At 39.3% G+C, this 16,391-nt stretch overlaps 1 protein-coding gene across 1 annotated transcript in view; it reads right to left on the reverse strand.

Annotated features, from left to right (window-relative positions):
• LOC145410142 (monocarboxylate transporter 9-like) overlaps positions 1 to 16,139 on the reverse strand; it is a 59,774-nt gene extending 43,635 nt beyond the window's left edge. The window contains exon 1 of the mRNA XM_080280340.1: positions 16,069 to 16,139. Coding sequence (XP_080136466.1) covers positions 16,069 to 16,070 — 2 coding nt within the window. The 5' untranslated portion in view covers positions 16,071 to 16,139. The remainder of the gene's footprint in view (positions 1 to 16,068) is intronic.
• Positions 16,140 to 16,391: the final 252 nt, after the last annotated feature.

Raw genomic sequence — 16,391 nt, forward strand, 5'->3', positions numbered from 1 at the left:
GCATATCTCCATCTCTCAAGCTCTGCCTCAGCTTCCTCCCGGCTCTCACCACATATCACAATGTCGTCTGCAAACATCATTGTCCACGGAGGCTCCTGTCTAATCTCACATGTCAGTCTGTCCATCACCATTGCAAACAAGAAGTGACTCAAAGTCGTCCTTGATGCAATACCACCTCCACCTTGAAACCCTCAGTCATTCCTACGGCACATCTCACTGCTGTTACACTATCGTCGTACATGTCCTTCACCACCCTCACGTACTTCTCTGCCACTTCTGACTTTCTCATACAGTACCACAGCCCATCTCTCAGTACCCTATCATAAGCCTTCTCCAAGTCTATAAACACACAATGCAACTCCTTCTGGTCTTCTCTGTACTTCTCCATCACCATTCTTAAAGCAAATATGGCGTCTATAGCACTTCTCCCTGGCATGAAACCAAATTGCTCTTCGCAGATCCTCACTTCTCTTCTCAGCCTAGCTTCCATCACTCTTTCCCATATCTTCATTGCATGGCTGATCAGCTTTATACCTCTGTAGTTGCTGCAGCACTGCACATCACCCTTGTTCTTGAAAATCGGAACTAGAATACTTTTTCTCCACTCCTCCGGCATCCTCTCACCCTCCAGGATTTTGTTAAACAATCTGGTGAACCACATCACAGCCATCTCTCCTAAGCTCCTCCATGCTTCCACTGGTATACCATCTGGGCCCACTGCCTTCCCATCCTTCATCCTCTTCATGGCATTCCTCACTTCCTCTCTGCTGATCTCTTGCACTTCATGACTCACCACCTCCAACTCTTTCAACCTTCCCTCTCTCATATTTTCAATATTCATCAACTCTTCGAAATACTCCTCCCACCTTCTTAGTACACTCTCCTCACTTGTCAGTACATTGCCATCTGCATTCTTTATCATTCTAACATGCTACACATCCCGCCCAGCTCTGTCTCTCTGCCTGGCTAATCGGTACAGGTCTTTTTCCCCTTCTCCGCTATTCAACTTCTCGTACAGCTTTTGGTATGCCTTTTCTTTTGCCTTAGCAACCTCTTTCTTGGCTATGTTCCTCGTCTCCCTATATTCCCGAATGCTTTCTTCGTCTCTGTGTCTATCCATATTCTTCTTTGCCTGCTTCTTCCTATTTATGCTATCCTGTACTTCCTCATTCCACCACCAAGTCTCCTTGGTGTTATGTATATAGATAGACAGATAGATAGATAGATAGATAGATAGATATGTATGTATAAATATGTGTAGATAGATAGATAGATATGTATGCATATACATATGTATATATATATATATATATATATATATATATATATATATATATATATATATATGTATATATAGATAGATAGATAGATAGATAGATAGATATGCATATCTCTCACTCTCCATCCTCTCCACGTGGCCAAACCACTTCATTGTTTTTCCTCTAACGCTTCCTGTCACGTCCACATCCACACCACAACTCTCCTTCACCTCCTCATTTGTCAGTTGTCTTTCCATGCGACTCCACATGCTCCTCTCAAATAACTCATTTCCAATGTTCTCACTCTTGACTTCTCTCCCTCCAACAAGGTCCAAGCTTAACTTCCATAAGTTAGAGTTGGTATAAGAATACTGTCATGTAGTAACTTTTTCACTTCCGTGCCTTTGATTTAACCTTATTGAGAAGAGCTGTATGTGGAGAGCCTCCCCACACATGAGACTTGTACTCCACACAGGGCCGGATAAAACCTGTGTATAGAGTCAACAATTGTGCAGGGGTAAAGAAGGTACGGAGTCGGCTTAGTACACCTAATCTCTTGGAAGCAGGTTTTACAAGAGATGTAATATGATCTTTCCAAGATATGTCCCGAGTGAATGAAACCCCAAGCATGTTCAAGGATGATGCTGGATTAAGCTGAATATTATTAAACATTAGTGGGTATACCTGTGGAAGATGCTGTCAGGTTGATAGATGTAAAAACTGAGTCTGTGATGCATTAAAAACAACCAGATTATTTTTGTCCCAGTCAGAGATACGAGCCAAGTCAGACATTAGGTGTGCCATAGCCTCATCCCTTGCTTGTTGAAGTACCTGCTGAGATGGACGTTGCAGGAACCGAATGGAAAGATGAAGGGTGGAGTCATCAGCGTATGAGTGGATAGGGTTAGATGTACAGCTTAGGAGGTCATTGGTGAATAAAAGGAAGAGAGTTGGTGATAGGACAGAGCCCTGAGGAACACCACTGTTGATAGATCTAGGAGAAGAACGATAGCCTTCTACAACAGCTGCTATAGAACGACCAGAAAAGAAGCTAGAGATGAAGGCACAGATAGAAGGATAGAAACCGTTAGAGGGCAGTTTGGAAAATAAAGATATTTGCCAGACTCGATCGAAAGCCTTTGAGATGTCAAATGCAATGGCAAAGCTTTCGCCAAAGTCCTGAAAGGACGATGATCAGGAGTCTGAAAGGTAGGTGAGAAGATCGCCAGTGGAGCGTCCCTGACGGAACCCATACTGACGATCAGAAAGAAGGTTGTGATAGGAAAGATGCTTTAAAATTTTTCTATTAAGAATTGATTCGAAAACTTTTGAGATACAGGATGTTGAAGCAATTGGACAATAGTTAGAGAGTTGGGAATGGTCACACTTCTTTGGGACTAGCTGAATGAGAGCAAACTTCCAGCAAGAAGGAAAGGTACAAGTTGATAGACAAAGGCGAAAGAGTTTGCCTAGGCAGGGTGTAAGCACAGAAGCACAGTTCTTGAGAACAACAGGAGGGACCCCATCAGGCCCATATACCTAATTGGTCTTGAGGCCTGTGATGGCAGAAAATACATCAGCTGAAGAAGTATTAATGTCAGCCATGAAGAAGTCACCGGGGGGAAGTGATGAAGGAACAGCACCGGAATCATCTAAGCTGGAATTGGAGGAGAAAGTATGAGCGAAGAGATCTGCTTTATCAGTAGAAGAAAGAGCTACAGAGCCATCAGAGTAGAAAAGGGGAGGGAGGGATGATGAGGTGAAGTTGTTAGAAAGGTTTTTGGCAAGGTGCCAGAAGGAGCGGGAAGAATTCGAGTTGGAGAGTTGAGAGCATTTAGTATGGATGAAATTATTTTTAGAAGAGCGAAGAACAGATTTAGCACAATTCCGGGCAGAAACGTATAAAAGATGCGACTCAGGGGTGGGTTGGTCTCCGGTACCATTTATAGGCCCTCTCCTTGTTGTAGACAGCATTAGAACAAGCGTGATTAAACCAAGGGTTTCTTGCATTAGTCAAAGGATATGAGAAAGGAATGTATGTTTCCATGCCCGAGAGAATAACCTGTGTAATGCGCAAGGCACACTCAGATGGCTCTGGGCCATCTAAGCAATAATCATTCCAGGGAAAATCAAAGATGTACTGCCTGAGGGCCTCCCAATCCGCAGCTCCAAAGTGCCACAGATGACGCTTCTTTGGAGGGTTCACAGGCCGTACCGGAGCTATAGGACAGGTTAAGGTGATTAGGTTGTGATTGGAGGAGCCCAACAGAGAGAGAAGATTAACAGTGTAAGCAGAAGGATTGGTTGTAAGGAAGAGGTCAAGTATTTTGGAGCTCTCTCCAAGGCAGCCATGGATACGGGTATTGTGCTGTACAAGCTGCTCTAGGTAATTAAGGATATAAAAGGTGTAGGCTTGTTCACCAGGCGGATCAGTGAGAGGAGAGAAGAGCCAAAAGTGGTGGTGAACATTGAAATCTCCTAGAATGGAGATTTCAGAGAAAGGAAAAATGGATAGAATGTGTTCCATTGTAGAAGTAAGATAGTCAAAGAATTTTTGATAGTCAGTAGAATTAGGAGATAAGTAAACTACGCAGATATATTTAGTCAGTGAACGACAGGAAAGCCGAAGCCAGAGTGTTGAGAATTCAGAAGAATCGAGTTCAGGAACACAAGAGCAAGATAAGTTGTTGCGTATATATACACAACAGCCACCTTTGGCTTTGAAATGAGTATAGAGAAAGTAGGAGGATACAGAAAAGTGTCTGCTGTCTGTTGCCTCAGACAGCTGAGTCTCAGTTAGAAAAAGAAGGTGAGGTTTAGAGAAGGAGAGGTGGTGCTCAACAGAGCAAAAGTTAGAGGAAAGGCTGCGAATGTTGCAGAAATGAAGAAGAAGAGAGTCAGACAGTGGTTCCAGGCAGCTCGAGTCGTCACCGGGAGAGGGGCAGAAGGTGGGGGGATTTATGGTCCCCTCCCTTGGGGACTCCGAGGCCACGTGTTGAGCTGCCATGATTTTATTTTTTTAATTTTGGAAAAAGAAGTGTAGTGTGTACTGTGCATGTAGTTTGGTGTTGATAGAGACACTTGTAGTGGAGAGCATGCTGGCCTACTCTCTGTGTTACTGAGACACTGACAAAGTTCAGCAAAGGGGGATGTTCGGGACCTAGTCCCGAGGGCTGATGAAACAGGAGCTCCAGCTCTCCCTGTCATCAGCTTTCCATCCACCTTGGAAGTACTGCCCTGCTCGACTGGTACTACAGTCTACTCCTGTGGTAGAGTGTGCATCTCACACGCTGGTGGACGCGAGTTCGCCTCCCGCCAGAGTTGTAAAGACTTTGGGAAGCGTTCACCGAGCCACTTACTGTTTTGGAGGACACAGAGGGTGCTGTGGTTGAACCAGTGTCGCATACTATAGTAGGACTCGCGCACGTTTGCGGCTGTGATGTGGCCCGCACCTGTGTACAATGGTGCCACGTTTCCCCAACTTGCGATGTGAAACGGAAGCTATTTATGTACAAGGCATCACAAATTCGATAAATTCAGATGAATAAAACTTACACTTGTGTATTTTGATGGATGAATCAACAGAAATCTTATTATGCATAAAATATTTATACAGTAACACAGAAACATGGCATACATATTGTACAGTGTTGCTAAAAGAAATTGTAGTCACTTTTAATGGTTTTTAGCATAGTTTTAGGGTGGGTAATAATATCACAGTTATGGATATAAGATAATGAGCCTGAAAAAAGAAGAAATATGCCAATATCCAAAGTAAAAGAAATAATTCATGTAATTCTTGTGAGTGGCAACACTGACACACCCAGTCTGGCCTAAGGTAAAATACGTACCCCTCCGTAGACCCAAGCATAGCTTGTACAGGTGTTGCTAGGGAAAAATGCTCACATTTACCAGCTTTTACCATAATTTTAAGGACGAGGAATAATCACATTTATAATCATAAGCCAATATGTAGGACAAAATAGTAGGCATATGCCAATACCGAAGTAAAAAAAAAAATTATTCACTCGCGAGCGGCATCACTTCCACACCCAGTCGGTGAGAGAGAGAGAGAGAGAGAGAGAGAGAGAGAGGCAGGAGAGGGGCATGCATTGAATGCATTGTTGGCATCACTAAATATAACAAAACCAAATTAACAAATGAAAGCACAATTATAAATAACTTATAAAAGAATCAAAAGTACTCAGGGTGGCTCACATTTCCCGCCAGGAGAGAGAGAGAGAGAGAGAGATAACGGTAAAGAAAACGTGGCAACACTGTACACAGGTGCGGGCCACACCACAGCCGCAAACGTAGGCGAGTCCTACTATAGTATGTTTGCACCCAGTAAGCTTAAGGCGGGCCGATTACCCTTGGTTCACAGACTACACACACATCCAAAGCCACTCCAACATTACAATTACAATCACAAGCACTTCTCACCCTACATACAGTCTCTACCAGACAGCGTAAGCCACTTGGTTGAGATACATTGGCTGCATCGTCCCTGCTACGGTAGGGATAGGCCGGTCCTGCACTGGACACTCAACGGCTGATGATGATGATGATGATATCGTATATTCAAACTTTCTCTTCAATTTACCGTGTGTGTGTGTGTGTGTGCATATATATATATATATATATATATATATATATATATATATATATATATATATATATATATATATATGTATATATATATATATATATATATATATATATATATATATATATATATATATATATGTTCAACCTTTCTCTTCGATTTACCGTATAATATATATATATATATATATATATATATATATATATATATATATATATATATATATATATATATATAAAGACGATAAATCGAAGCGAAAGAATGAACGTCTTCAGATAATAAGTATGCATCGGCTATCATGTGTAAGCTGCTAATGTTTGTGTGTGCAAATGAAGCCAAGATTCTATATGTAACTTCAGAACGAATATTTAGTATGGATTAAGACAATGTGACCAAGAAGTGCCTCTCACTTATACCCTGGAAGAACCTTCAGCGCTAAGCTTTTCAAAGTAAATATGATATACTTGAATGAAGAAAAGCGAGGCATTATTTTATGTGTGTAGTGTTAACCACTACAGCACACCATACTGCCTCTGTCAGTGGCTGGCATACATTGAACTTAATCGTTCATGCTTTATTTCATACAATGCTGTTTTCATCATAATATATATATATATATATATATATATATATATATATATATATATATATATATATATATATATATATATATATATATGTATATATATATATATATATATATATATATATATATATATATATATATATACAGTATATAAATGTATATATATATATATATATATATATATATATATATATATATATATATATACAGTATATATATACTGTATACACAGTATATATATATATATATATATATATATATATATATATATATATATATATATATATATATATATGTGTGTGTGTGTGTGTGTGTGTGGGTGTGTGGGTGTTTTTACCGCTATGCATTAACTCTAAGCTGGTCTGAGCCAAGGTCACTAGACCTTGGTCTGGGCCGGGGTTGACTAATGATCGAAATATTACGTACTTTTAATTATACAAGTTGTTTCAATTTATGGCTAATGGCCGACCAGCCAAGATCTTACATACAGTACTTTCAAGTAGTAATCCTGTGTTTATGATTTGGGTAATGACCAGAAGCTTACATACTTTATGCGTTTCATATTGTTAATTACCAAGATGTGGCTCAGTTTTAAAATGTTATATACTTACTGTTTGCCGAAAGACTAAGTTTTACGGACTTCAAGGAAACACAAAAGTTACGGTATGTGGTTGTTTCCTATTACTTGGTTAATGGGAAAGCCGTTACTTTCGTATTGACGTCTTAATAACAATGTAAAATATAAAGGCATAGTACAATTACCACTTCATAGCTTCTCTATAGTAAAAATGCAAACTAGGGAGCTAAAGTATATGTGAAATTTCGATGTTCTTTAATAATATATATAATTCTATAAAGTACCAGCATTTTTCACGTTAGCTAAAAAAAAATTAGACTGGCAGATAACAACCAAATTTAGCACTGAATTCCTTAAAGTTCAAGAAAGGCAGCGATAATTAAGTTGTGTATATATATATTTTTTTTTATTATAGTATAGGTTTTGCTGAAGAATAGCGGAAGAAAATGAAACTGAATATCAGCTCAAAGTTCTTGTGCCACAGAAAATAAACATTATCCCTAAATCATACTGTTGATTGGAACACGGCCAGTGTTCCGGACTCCTCGTGTGTGTGCTTGGGATCAGTTTACCACCTCACTCGCTGGTTCCTGCCTGTCTGTTACAACTTCCTACCAGGAAACTGCTGTCTAGATACCGTATCGGTTTTGTGTCTTTTCATTCTAACCACAATGATATTATGGTCAAAATATTCTGTATGTTTAAGCTCAAGCATTTTACTATTTAAGACAGTAAACAGCATGTGATATACGACCGTATTTTTGGAAAATTATAACCATCACTACAGCCATAGTTCACACCTAAAATGGTGGAGAGATAAGTGCTATAGTCTGGGGTAAAACAAACATATATTTGTTTTTCATCGTTACTCAGCCTACTCCAATGCGATTCCGATTACCTGACAATTTTTTCCCTTCCCATAGATACCGATATTAATCGGCTTTTGCTTGCCGATTTACAGCATACTGAAGGCCTTACTACATATTATATTATTGATTCCATATTGCTTTATATATGTTTATAATTAGGTCTGTGTTTGAGGTATACTGTATACAAGTAACTTTATAGGTATAAACCGTATGTACTGATTAGGGTCCATATTTGATGGTATGTTTTACATTCGTGGTAAATAGACTATTAATCACACTTGTTTGTACAGTATCCAGCGATTTACTAATGTCTATAGGGAACTTTACTTCCTCGTTGTTTTGTCTGCGTGCTCCAGCTGTACTCACTCACATTGTCCTTCGATGAACATGTGAATACACGAGGCGCTCGGGACGATAGTGTATTGAGTAACTGGCCAAACGCGCTTTCATGGAACTTGGAATCAGAGGCCAGGAAATTTATTATTTAAAAATATCCAGTACTGTATACCACGTTGCCAACCTCATGAGGCATGAACTTTAGCAAATGGCAGGAAATTTAGTCTGCAAGAAGCATAGAAGTACTGGAGGTGGGAGCTTCAAGACCCTTCATTTAGCGCGCTTGGTGTGGCATGGTGTGAAAGGGTGATCTTTTGTGCTATGGTGTGGCTTCGTTAAGGGCCACGGGAGTTCAGCATCTCTTTTTCACAAATCACTAGTGAGAGACAGAAGACAGAACCGCTCCTAGAAATATTTCCATATCAAAAAATATTCTGTACACCACCTGGATAACCTCCTGCGACCTTAAATTCGGAAACTGTTAATAGGTTAATTCACCTTTCAGAGGCCCGTATTTTGAGTGGCATGGGAGGCTCCGTGGCACTTATTCCTTAGCGATTTGTTTTATATAATATTACACATTTCTGCTGCACGAATTTTTATCTTTTTAAAATAAACATAGTCTGCATCAGTAACATACACAAAAGGATGCTGTGCTCTAATGTAAAGACTAAATTGCTTAAGAAGAAGTGTTACGAGACTCCAAAGCCAGTTTGAATACGACCTGTCTCTGAGGACCTGTTTTTTTTTTTTTTTTTCCCCATAGACTTACAAACTCCTGATGAGTCTCGATAAAGAACAACGCAACGCACTTAACACCCTTAAAATTGATTACCTTTTTATAATTTTATTATTCTTGCTTCCTCCAGACGACCGTACACTGATTAGGAAAGGCCTCGTATTGAATAGGATACTGAAGCCCATATCTAACTACCAGCTTAAAAAATAAAAATAAAAAGTCTTTTCAAAGGTGAATAAAGGCATCTGAAAGTAGCAAAAATTAAGTAGTAAGAAACAACGCTACTTTGATGGGGTTAAATAGTTAAAACCCATCTTTATAGCGCCTTTACTGTGACGATGGAAATTCGCTATTTTATTCTGACTAGCTCCCGACAACAATGTTACGCAGCAAAAAGGAAAACTGTGCAGTCAAAGGGTTAATACACCATCAGATTTCTAAGGAACGGAATCAAAGGGTTAATACACCATCAGATTCATAAGGAATGGAATCAAAGGGTTAATACACCATCAGATTTCTAAGGAAAGGAAAGTAGCAAATATAACAGCAATTTTCAGAAAGAAGATAGTAGTGATCCTCGGAACTACAAACCCGTCAGCCTTGCCAGTGTATTGTCTAAAATAGTTACCCTAGTGTGAGAAAACACCGTCGAACATAATTATGAAAAGAAATGAGCTATTTAGCGGCAAACAGTTCGGATTTATATCAGGAAGATCCACGGTCTTACAACTGATCAAAGTAATGAATAAGTGGAGCAAGAGTCAGGATGGACATCACATATTGTTATTTTATGAAGATGTTCGATAAGGACTCCCACTGAAGATTTCTTGACAGTATCAAAATTTGTAACAGAGGAACGAACTACATCAAAACATCAAATGACAAGCCTAATTTTTCAGTCAGTCAAGGCACTATGAAGACAATTAAAATCATTTTAACTAGTTCCGGTGGGAAGGTATGTTTTCCCTTCGGCCTTTCCTGTAAAATGTCTCTGCCACTTTGTCCATCCTTTTCGCTTTCCCTGACATTTTCCTTTTGTGTGTGTGTGTGTGTGTGTGTGTGTGTGTGTGTGTGTGTGTGTGTGTGTGTGTGTGTGTGTGTGTTCTTACCTAATTGCATTTTTACAGGATTTAGTCAAGGTAGCTGTGTCCCGTTTTCTAATACTATTTTATCATATTAAAACTGTGTAAGTTTTGGCACACACGATTCTTCCTGTGTGTGTGTGTGTGTGTGTGTGTGTGTGATGCTTTCTCGCCATCCTTAAGACTCCCTGTCCTTGAATCATACCCTTCAACTGGAGGTGCATGACAAGGTTCAGTCGGCCTGCTGTAGTTATCCTATTTTCTTAATTATTGCCTCGGTTGCATGACGCCAGGCCATTGAAAGCAGTGAGTTTGTTATGCCCTTATTCTCTTTGTTCTCGAAGGACACTTTAAAATAGCACTCAGATTATTAATCCTACAGCACCCAACTTCACAGGGTATACTTTCCTTCCTAACCCTGCCACCCACCAATATTCCATCCCATCCCATCCATTCCTTTGCTCATCACAGCAATTTCTTTGGTCTCCCTTGACGATTTAACGACCCAACGCAGGTCACAACACGGTTTATTTTAGTTATTATGAAGCTTTTTCGTAGTTGCCTCTCCGTATGTGATAGAAATGCAGCACAATGTTTTTCACACACTTTTTTTTTTTTCAGTTGACCGATATTGCCAACCTTTCATATACAATACTTAATCAGTAGTTCTCCGACAATTCCTTACCGGTAGTTCGTTCGTTCGTTCGTTCAAAGATTCCCTACTCCTATAGTGCAGGCCGGGCCATACATTAGCCCGGTCAGCGGGGAATGGGCTGGTTAAAAAACAGTAAAGGGGGAGGACAGGACCTGGGGATTGCCCAGGACACACGTCCAGTCTCCTGGCTGGCTTTGTGGTGTGTTAGTCTGGGAGCCCAGACCAATTTATTCAAGTGAACAGAAGAATAAGGTTTGTTGGTCTCATTACATTGGAACAGTCCTAAGAATCACGAATCATAGTTGCTGCCGCTTAATATCCTGTACCTACTGTACAGCCTATAGGGTACCTTTAATTAAGGTGTTGAAAAACATTTATTCAAATGGGTAAGAGGAATGGACATTTTTATATGGTAATCACTTTTTGGAAGTTGAGGGACATAGTAATCACACTGACAGCAACTTGTGCATGTACCTGACCCCAGACAGCAACATTTTGGGGGGGTCAAATTTTGCATTATTCAAACATGGAGAGGAATGGACGTACCTTGTTGCATTTTAACTGTCAGGTACTGAGTTACACAAATATATCAATGACAGCAATTTTTTATTGTACCGGGACCCAGACAGCAGCCGCAATGTTGCTTATTCTTGACTAAACTGGTTTTCTTTACAAAATGAGAGGAATGGTTAAAACCAACTTTCTAGATCTATACAAACATGATGGAATATGACAATGGCAACAACAGCATTTTTTTTTTTTTTTTTTTTTTTTTTTTTTTTTACCCAGTCCCGACCAACAATTTTTTGAGGGTCAAAATTATGTGACGTATTCAAACATTAAGCAGAACGGATGAAACTCGTTCCATTATAACTGTTAGGTACTAAGTAACAAAAATATATCAATGACAGCAATCTTTCCTTGTACCGGGGCCCAGACAGCAGCCTCAAAATAATATGCTCCGACCCAACATCAGCAGTATGAGAGGAATGGATGAAAATGTATCTGTTAGGTACTTAGTTACCTAAATATACCAACGACAGTAACTTTTGCTTGCAGATAAAAAACCAAGTCTTCAGCTGACTGATGGGACAATTAACTGATTCAACGATTACTGTCTGATCTTGTGTCAACTGATAACAATAGGTGATAAAGAACAGGTAGGAATCACTGTCTGTCATAGTTATAGTAATTATTCTATTGGCAACTTATATTCTTGCCAGTAAAAATCTTATTAATTTAAGCTAAATCTACACTCAAAATTGATAATAGTAGTGAACTTATCTGCCAGGACTATAGTCTTAAGTAAGAAATATTCAAATTTTAGTTGGCATTAAACATCTGAGGTAGAATGAGCATTCAGTAATAAAAACCTATAAAATTGTTACTGGCAGAACAGATGTACGATTCATTCAAAAAGTTTCTAGTAATTTGAATTACAGTCTAATTACAGATTTCCAAAAATTATGTTAGAGGTTCATTAGTTATCTAAAATAACAGGAGTAATTAAATAATAAAAAAAATTTCAGATATGTGTAATTTGCCGAAAGAACAATGCTGAAGTTCCTGAGTTGAAACCATACAAATGATCCTTTCAAAGAGGCTTTTGCAGACATTTCGTTAAAAGAGGTCACAAATGAGTACTATGCCCCAATTATTGGCAGGAAAACTGTTTGTTTATCACATGGTGGATATTGTGTGAAGATATGGGTTAACTCTATGGGGACATTAAGTTCAGAACAGCCAGGTGAACTGCAGGGACGACATGAAGAAGTTGACACCCTGATAGCATTTCACGTGTATAATATCAGTGGAAAAGTCATTGTTCGATCCTCTGACACAGACGTCCTTGTCATCTTGATTGGTCTTGTACCAAAAATGTCTGAGTCATCTATGATAGTAATGGACTTTGGTTCAGGTAACAACAGAAGGCTCATCAGTGTCAGTGATATTTCAAATGAGCTTGAGAAGAAACATTCCGGACTGAGCGAAGCTATTATTGGTTTCCACGCTGTAACTGGGTGTGATTTCTCATCTGCGTTCTACAGAAAAGGGAAAGTGATTCCTTTAAGTTATTTGGAGAAGGCTGAACAACATGTTAGAGCATTGCAGACCCTGTCCACCAAAGTGGTGAACAAAACGTGTCATAGCATACATCTGTAGAATATATGGTTTCAAGGCAGTGAATGACATCAACGAAGCCCGGTTCCAAGCATTTGTTGAAATGACAGGTGGTATTAAGATGAAAGACAAGGTCAAGAAGGTGAACTGCTCGTCACTGCCACCGTGCAAGAGATCACTGGAAAAGCACATTTCAAGAGCCAACTATATATCGCAAATGTGGAGCCTGTCGTATACACCTGACCCAACAAAGGACCTTGACCCTCTCGACTTCGGCTGGACTGTTAATGAGAATGGACTCTATGTGCCACTGTGGTTTACCGGTCCACGTTTGCCAGACACCTTCAGAATAAATTCTTTGGTAGATGAAGGAGAAGGGTCATTCACACTGTTGGATGATACTGAGTTGGATCCTGATGATACTGGGTTGGATGAAACTGAAGGATCGGAGCAAGAACATGAATCGGACTTGGACATAGAGCCATGGACTGATGACACTGACAGTGAAAGTGAAGATGATTAAAATGTGCTGTATCTAGATATGTGTAATTATTAGTTATTTAAATTACACGTAACAATATTTAGCCAGTACCAATTTTACCTATACCAATATTGCCTATCATAATGTACTGAAAAGTCTATCTGTCTATCTATCTATAGCCCGACGCCCTAATCCCGCAAAGGGTGGCCGCAGACAAAACGCCTCCAAGTCACTCTGTCACCCACCATTTGACTACCCTCCCCCCAACTCATCCCCCCCTCCCTTATATACCTCTCAACTCTATCCCTCCACCTCATCCTCGGTCTACCCTTCCCTCTCCCTCCCTCCACCTCACCTACATACACCCTCTTAGTCAGTCTTTCATTCTCCATTCTCTCCACATGTCCAAACCACCTCAGTGTATTTCTCCTAATCTTCTCAACCACATCCACATCTACCCCACAACGTTCCTTCACTTCTTCATTCGTCAACCTGTCCCTCCACGTCACTCCACATGCTCCTCTCAAGTAACTGAAAAGTATTTAAGTTTATTACCTGTAACTATTTAGCCAATACCAATTTTATCTATACTAATATTGCCTATCATAATATACTGAAAAGTACTTAAGTTTTTGGTGGACTACTAATGCAATATTTTTCAAATAATTCTTTCAGTTAGTTGCAGGTGTGTTTGTATTTCTAGTATGGTACTTAAATTAATATTTCAATAGGTCAGAATACTGCAGTAAGTATATGTGAATAATTTCAATGATGTAGGAATGATGTGGAAGAAAGTATTACAAATAGTTTAAGTCTAAATTTAATTCCATATTCACCTGACAGGAATTACTTAATCAGTACATAACATTCAATCAGTCTCTCTTTGCTTACGTTTCCATAATTTCTAACATTATACTGTACCTTGCACTTTTGTGACATATTGCAGTATGAAGCATTATCAGGGCAGGGCATATTTGGGGCTGCTGTCTTGGTCCCGGTGTAAGGAAAGACTACTATTTTTGTACTTTGGTACCTAACAGACACAATTTATTAAGTTTCATATTTGTGTCAGTGTTTGACTAAGCTAATGCTGGGTCGGAGCATATTATTTTGAGGCTGCTGTCTGGGCCCCGGTACAAGGAAAGATTGCTGTCATTGATATATTTTTGTTACTTAGTACCTAACAGTTATAATGGAACGAGTTTCATCCATTCTGCTTAATGTTTGAATAAGTCACATAATTTTGACCCTCAAAAAATTGTTGGTCTGGACTGGGTTAAAAAAAAAAAAAAAAAAAAAAAAAAATTGCTGTTGTTGCCATTGTCATATTCCATCATGTTTGTATAGATCTAGAAAGTTAGTTTTAACCATTCCTCTCATTTTGTAAAGAAAACCAGTTTAGTCAAGAATAAGCAATATTGCGGCTGCTGTCTGGGTCCCGGTACAATAAAAAATTGCTGTCATTGATATATTTGTGTAACTCAGTACCTGACAGTTAAAATGCAACAAGGTACGTCCATTCCTCTCCATGTTTGAATAATGCAAAATTTGACCCCCCCAAAATGTTGCTGTCTGGGGTCAGGTACATGCACAAGTTGCTGTCAGTGTGATTACTATGTCCCTCAACTTCCAAAAAGTGATTAATATATAAAAATGTCCATTCCTCTTACCCACCTTTTACACCTTAATTAAAGGTACCCTACAGGCTGTAGGTACAGGATATTAAGCGGCAGCAACTATGATTCGTGATTCTTAGGACTGTTCCAATGTAATGAGACCAACAAACCTTATTCCTCTGTTCACTTGAATAAATTGGTCTGGGCTCCCGGACTATGTGTGTTACCGGTAGTGAATCCTGTACTCCATATTTCTCCTACCGCCCTGAACGTCAGAAAGTATCCTTTCATATATATATATATATATATATATATATATATATATATATATATATATATATATATTATATGTTTCAGTTTCATATCGCATAAATATTTCCCGGAATCCTCTTCCTCACTACAGCCGGCAGGAAAGTGCCGGCGAAATTTTCAGCATGATAAATCAGTCAACGACAAAAATTATTCGTTGCTCCGTCTGGCTTTAGAAACTGAATCACAAGACGGAAGAAATTTGAAACATTGTACACTCACTAATGCCGCGATACACTAAATGTTTGTTTTCAGTGGTGCCATTAGACCCTGAATCCCAAGATGTATTCTGGTGATTTAGTCTTGCTGCCTGTAGACCATTTTAATCAGTTTAGAGGGACGCTCAGCAGTGAAGGGGTTAATAAAGGCAGCGTTTTATCCCTCTAGTGCGATAGTCTCTCCTGATCAAAGAATCTTCCCGAAAGCGAGAAAACAGTGATGGTGGTATATTATTATTGAGAGAATTAGCATTTAATGATATGCTTTTGATGAGAGTGAAGAGTGAAATGAGATATTACACATCTGCTAGATACGAACCAAGACCCTGCGCACTGCATGACTGGTACATGTATTGGATTACCTTATTTTGCTTTTCTAATATTTGCTTTTTCAGAGTACTGCAAGGCAGAGGAATAGTTATCTTTCGTCCCAAGGCGATGCTGAAATTCATTAATGCATGGAGGCCTATTACATTCCATAAACACCTTTTCAGTGTTGTTACTATGACCTTTTAATAGGTTGTGACAAGGTTGTTATAGCGTAGGGGAAGCGGTATCTATCATCCAGCAGGGATACTGAAAATTCTCTTGTAACTGTAGGCCCAATACATTACATAAATGGTGTGAGTGTTGTGTTATTATGCTCCTGCAATGTTCAGGTGGGTATAGCTAAGATGAACCTCGCCCACCACGCGCACCACACTAATGACAGAGCAACACTGGCAAGTGTGAGACAGTGAGAACGTAGCGCAGCTGCGACTGCTTGGCGCATTCACCCGAGTTGCATTTTGCTCCTGCTCAGTGGCACCCTATGAGTTACATAATGGTTGGTATTCGCGTGTGTCTAACAGCATACTCTACTGCTTTTACTCAAGTTCAGTAAGTTGTTCCAAAAATTGTCGTCTACTCATGCGACAGTCCTTCACATCGTCGCACT

The sequence above is a fragment of the Coenobita brevimanus genome, chromosome 84, assembly GCF_032717465.1.
Source record: "Coenobita brevimanus isolate Jiangsu-jjx chromosome 84, ASM3271746v2, whole genome shotgun sequence".
Lineage (NCBI taxonomy): Eukaryota > Metazoa > Arthropoda > Malacostraca > Decapoda > Coenobitidae > Coenobita > Coenobita brevimanus.